We start from the raw sequence: 6213 nt of genomic DNA on the forward strand, positions 1-6213 counted from the left end.
CCCAAAACTATTTCCTTAACTTCTTAAAAAGAAAATAATTTGGTGATCCAAGTCCTATATTAATATTACAATGCAAATAGACTTTATTTTTACATGTTAAAGCTTCGTTTAAGCAAGGAAGGAAATAAATTTAAAGCTCACTTTTCCCCACTTGATCGGTCTTATAACATGAACATTATTCCTTTTTCTCCAGTAGTTAATTGACATGAGGAAATTAATAAAGCACCACCCGTGTCTTGTTCTTCAGACAAAAGCAGAATTCTAAAGTACCAGAATGCATGGGTGACAGCCTAATATCAGCTGTAGTAATTTACCACTGGCTTTACGCTAGTGCCAACGCCAAAGCAGCTATGATATAAATGAAAATCAGACCCCAACCTTCTCTATTAATCCTGTTTGTTAAAGTCTTCTAAGGAGACAACAGCTCTTCCAATTCAAAAGGTAGTCTGCAATTGTTAAAGTGAAATGTGGTGCTTCAAAATGCAGCCTAGAGGAAGATTCTCAACAGAACAAGGATTACAATTTGGATAATGTTCTGTCAAGTTAGAAAATCCACTACAAAGAGAGAAATACACCCAAAAGATAATTTTTACTATTTTAGTCTGGCTGAATTAACTCCTGTCTCATAACAAAAAAAAAAAAAAACCATATTACTGGGCAAATATTACAGGCTATACAAACAACTGTAAATGCATCCTGTCAGCTGTAAATACTGTGCCTTTTAATAATTGTACTAACATTACATTTATATACCAAGAGAAATGAAGTTTACTTTATCAAGCAGTTTGATAAAAATGTCTTCAATAAACTTCTTATGCAATGTATTCGATCCATCCAACAAGCACAGAAATTTGATAGCACAAATCCGAACGTAGTGATCATCTCGATTTGTACTGTAAAATATTAATTAAAAAAATAAAATTCAAACTACTACTTCAGACAAAGATAATTCCTAAACTATAAAAAAGCAACCAAACATCATCTTGAACATACGGCCATCAAGTTGTCTATAGTAAGACAATATGCAAATACCCAGAACCAGAATTTTAAGGCCTGTTCATCATTGCTGATAAAGAAAACTAGTGAGTTCCAGATAACCTGCCCTGTTTCTGTCTACAGGTCTTTAATATCATCTAAGTGTTTAAAATAATTTTCAAGATAAATAGCTGTATCATAACAAGTCTTTGTAAACTGTAATCTTAAAACAGCTAATCTATGCTTACAGTTTTAGTCAAATATTCTAGTACAAAACAATACTCGATTCCTATTAGTTACTCACAGACATCTGGAATAATTAATGCCAAGAGCAGAATTAATGACATTATAGGTAACAAAACATCACGTCTGGGTAACAAACCAGACATTTGGAAACCAAGCAGCTCTTGGGAAAAAATATAGGAGTATTGAACTAGAAGTGGTAGCAGATTCCTAGAAACTCTGGTTGTAGCAACTACTAACACTTCCCAAAGCACTGTGTTACACTGTTTCTCAGACTGCATTCCACTGAGTAAAGGTGAGAGGGAAACTACAAAAAACATTCAGTAATCCAGTAGCCAATGGCCCTGTTTCAAAAACTGGAGGCAAAGCTATTACCAGTACGCAAGCCAAGGCGGCCTACAACCAATGCTAAAAAGACAAGCTGCAAATCTGGCTGCGTTGAAGCCTGAGTTTCTTAACTGTCTTATCTACAACAATGAGGCACATAGCAGCACTCGGGAAAATATCTGCATCCTAAAAAGTATTACTTTTATGAGGTGAAACAATGAGGAAGTAGTTAACCTGAATGGAACTGAAATAACAAATGGGATGTGTTATCCTGAAAATATTTAACATTTTTCTACATTTTGTATTTGAATTATGAATGTAATGTGATGTATATCCCTTTTACCGATATTTAAAGTTATGAATATACTCCTAAGAAGCTAACTTCAAAACCAGCATCTTTCCTATCGTAGCCTCAATCGTAACGAAGACACAATTCAGATCAAATATTGTAAGATGTATCCTCAAAATCATTACCTTTCTGTTACAACATTTGCTGCACATTTTTCTCCAAGATTTTCTATGAAGGCATGCACATCCTGAATAAGTCTTCACAGATGAAAGGCAAAGCAACAAAATTAGCTGAATAGCATACAAAAATTATTTCAATAATTATCTCAAAGTTTAAAACAAAACAAAGTGCATAAAATTATAACAAATATAATCAATCAAAAAGGTTTTTTTCAATACCTTTGATCTCTCCTAAATACAGTTCCAAAGACACAAGCCTCAGTGATAAGTTCACAGTAATTTCCAGCATTTAAGAAAGCGTTTGTCAAGGCACTTCTGTCATCAACAGTGGGAAACATCCAAGATCGACAACAATGACTAAGGACTACATTAAAAACTCCAGTCTTTGTAGTGGACATATCTATGAGCTTGAGAATTATCTGAAAAGAAGAAGAAATAAAAGATTCAAAATCTAGTTTTCTGAAGTGCTAGAATGATTAGAATAATATTACAGTGATATCTATTTTAGCACCTCTGATCTCTTCCTGCATCCTCAATCTGCTCAGGTTAATGCCATCTTCAATCTTTTTACAATTCCCTGCTTCTACAGGCAGGTGAAGGGGCAACAATTGGCCCAGTACACGTTTATGTTAACAAAAGATACAACTGATCTTTGCTTAAAAAGATAAAACACAAGATGATTTACAGGAATCTCCTGATGATTGGAACAAACGCACTTGGGCTTACTTCAGTGAGTACAAACCTGGTGTTTTTAAGTAATCCTTACCAATTTAGAAAAAATATAAACAATAAACAAAATTTCTTGCACAGGTAGCCGCTGAAGTGGAAAAAGGTGTTCGTACAATTTCTTTTTTTTTTTTTTTTTGAGCAGGGTATATTTAAAACATATGAAACATCTATCCAGAACTTCTCCAAAAAAGAAAAAAATAAAACAAAACAAGAAAAATGGCCCTAAAATTCTCTTTCCTCTCCCTTCATTAGGCTAAGTGCAAGAGTAAACTTCAGGTACAAAGTAAATTTTTTCTAAGAAATTACAAGCATTTGGGAGAGGACAGGAAGATTCAGAATGAACAGGTGGGGTTTTTATAAATTCCTTTTGGACCACATCAATTAGAGGTGTCCATGAGAACCGTCTTCCAAAAGGTGTGACAGGTCTTACAAGGACAAAGCTTCTTCTCTTCCCTACTCTGAAATGATACTTTTGATAGCATTGACAATTCTTGAACAGGAACTCTGCTTTTAAAGAGAAAGTTCTTCTGAATTGCTAAGGATTAAAGCACCAAGAAGCTCACTGAAATACTGTAATGCACTCTGAAGAAACACTTCTGGGGAAGAAAAACACTCTGGAACCTTTTGGTCTTTTTACAAAGAATTCAAACTTTTCTTTTAGTGCAACGACAGGCATTGTAACTTTCCTAATAATTCCAAAATTGAACTATTGTGTTTCACCTGAGGAAAAACAGCATGACATTGACTACACATTTCACAAAATCCTGGGATGTTTTTCAATTGTGTCATTAATATAGTGAAAGTCCAACACACACAAAATAAATTTAAGAAATTTAAGTTCTAGCACAATTAACATTTGAATAAGTCACAAAGAAAAAGGAAAAAAGCAGCAGAAGAAAAGAAGCTTAAGAACACTGTGCTCTGGGCACCTCTGTGGAAGCCCTTCTGGATTTTACCATAGCAATATTCCATTTTTGTCTCAAAAACATCCCTTCTTTCCACCCCATCTAACTATTATTAAAAAGACAGAGTGCATTGTGGTAGACAAAATTAAAGTTATGCTTCTGTGACACATCAGTATCACGCCGTTCCATTTTTTTTCTGTCTCTTTAGCTAAAACTATATAGCCATTGCACAAAGGGCCAATGGCAACAGAGACTGCCAAGGAGTGGGATAAGAATATATGTAAGTAGACACTTGCTTGTGAACTTTATCTTCATTTTCTTATGAAGGGGCAGAAGGTGGCTCGACCAGATGCCCTTTGTTGAGTATAGGAGACCTTCATTACCTCCTTGATGCCTGCTGTCATGGTATGTCCCACTGCAGACAATGGGATAGCTGTCACATAGACTCAAGACTCTCAACATTGGCAAAATACACCTTACGTAATGCTTGAAATATTAACGCTGAAGCTAAGACAGTACTTCTAAGAATTTAAACAAATTTTAAGATGGAAGAAAACGAGAATATACAGCTGATCAGTTATTACAACACTAAGCACACAAATTATCCATTACAGATACTCATTAAAAGAGAAAGCTGAAGAGATATTTTACCATCTTTGTATAAGTATCTTATTTCGGCTTGGGTCCACATTAAGACTACAAATGTGAGGTGTTATCTACTGTTTAAAACAGATGACAGTAACATTCATTTGAAGCAAGTTTTCAAAAAGAACAAAGAGAAAATAAATGGGACTACATTTTAAGATATTTAAAGCTAATATGGAGATATCACAGCAATTTTAAATTGCTAGAAAGTGTCAATTTTTCTGTATTTTAGTAAAAAAATAGTTTTGAAGTGTCTGGGCTGAAAATAAAGCTGAGACATTTGCTATTATTTACAGTTAGTGACAACAGGACAGAGCTACATACAGTGACTTCAAAGCAAAATTGCAACCCCTCCTAGTATGATTTCTGTGCTAAGTGCAAAGCAGCGCATGAGACCGGAAGTCTAAGCATAGTCTAAGCATACATATATACTAGCAACTAATTTATGATGTATTACTGCTCTGGTAAAGTCTTGCAGTCATTGTGAACTGTTCTGCACAAACATTTAATGATGATCAGAGGCTAAAAAAGTAAAAAACCCAAGAAAGATTATTTAGAAAAGAAACAGTAGACAACTTTCCAGTCTATAAAGCCAAGATGAATCAACATCCCAGTACCAAATGCAGTTTTAGTGACTCAAAATTAAAAAAGAACACCGTGACACGTGCAACAACTTATGGAGTACAGGAAGCTGCATTCATCTTACAAAAAGAGTAAAAAGTAATTTTTTCTCTTCTTAACTATGGAGGAAACTCTACCATACAGTATTAAATTGAACTCTAAGGTGATTATGATTTATGTTTCCTATACCAGGACCCTCAGAGAAAAAAAAACCAAAACAAAACAACCACCTTTAAAGAAGTAGTTGGCTTACTCAATAGCATCTATTAAAGTTTTGAATGGTTCTTCTTTTAATTTAAGAAAGCATTTTCATAAGGACTAAACTATTAGAAAAAGGCATAATTTTTCCACAATATTTATATTTTGTGACAGTTTGGGTGCCCAATTCTGAACAAAATATTCAAGAGGAAGTGGATAATGTAAAAATAAAACAAAGACGAAAAACCCCATTTTGCTGAATGTGAAAGATACTGAACAGTCTGAAAATGAAAAAAAAAATAGTACTTTTCACTTTCTGTGTTACAAGAAAAAAACACCATGTATTTGTTTATCCTCAATCTAATTCTCAAATCTTTGGTCTTAACACTCTCAAACTATTACCTTTTTGGAAATAAGACATTCATTACAATAGCTGAAGAGAAAATAAAAAGTAAAATACACTTTTAGATTAGGTAAGATTTATGTCCACTTCCCAAAAGTGAATTCTTAAACTGACCTCTTTTATTTTGGCATACGCTTGACCCTTTGCACTTGCAGCAACAGCTAGAACCTCAGCATCAAAGACGAACTGAACAAAAGCTTTTAGATTGGACCAAAATATTAGCTGTGTGTTGCTCAAAGAGGATATAATTTTCCAAGTCAAATCAAATGCTTCTATGCAGAGAGACTCCGCTGAGGCCAGAAGCTGAAAACAAAGAGAAGAAAGAAGTGTTACATTTCACTAAAAAATGCCCCCAAAACTATTAATATCATGCAGTTTTAGCTTTCACCTTGGGAACAAGGAGTTTCATGCAGTTGAAGACAGGTAAAACTTGGTCTGAAGGAAGAATAGTTAGGGCTTCTAATGCAGACTCTAGAATTTTTCTTGACCTTTCAACTGTAGATAATGACATTTCTGAAGTTTCTTCATGCTCTTGGACGAGTGTTGGAAATGAATTTAAAATAAAACGAAGGCAAATCCACTGGTCATGAATATAGCGTGCAACAATTTTCCCCCATCCTTGAGATGTTGTTTCTTCACATAAGCTGTAAGGAGAATATTATTCTTAAATAGCTATTATATTAGTTTATCCAGAACATT

General features: G+C 34.2%; 1 protein-coding gene across 1 annotated transcript in view; it reads right to left on the minus strand.

Moving 5' to 3' along the window:
- Positions 1-6213, minus strand: part of TARBP1 (TAR (HIV-1) RNA binding protein 1) — a 38506-nt gene that overhangs the window by 12201 nt on the left and 20092 nt on the right. The window contains exons 15-19 of the mRNA XM_009891150.1: positions 5903-6158; positions 5629-5817; positions 2233-2432; positions 2020-2091; positions 773-893 (exon numbers count right to left, since the gene is read on the minus strand). Coding sequence (XP_009889452.1) covers positions 773-893; positions 2020-2091; positions 2233-2432; positions 5629-5817; positions 5903-6158 — 838 coding nt within the window. The remainder of the gene's footprint in view (positions 1-772; positions 894-2019; positions 2092-2232; positions 2433-5628; positions 5818-5902; positions 6159-6213) is intronic.

Source organism: Charadrius vociferus, unplaced genomic scaffold (genome assembly GCF_000708025.1).
Source record: "Charadrius vociferus isolate BGI_N301 unplaced genomic scaffold, ASM70802v2 scaffold78, whole genome shotgun sequence".
Classification (NCBI taxonomy): domain Eukaryota; kingdom Metazoa; phylum Chordata; class Aves; order Charadriiformes; family Charadriidae; genus Charadrius; species Charadrius vociferus.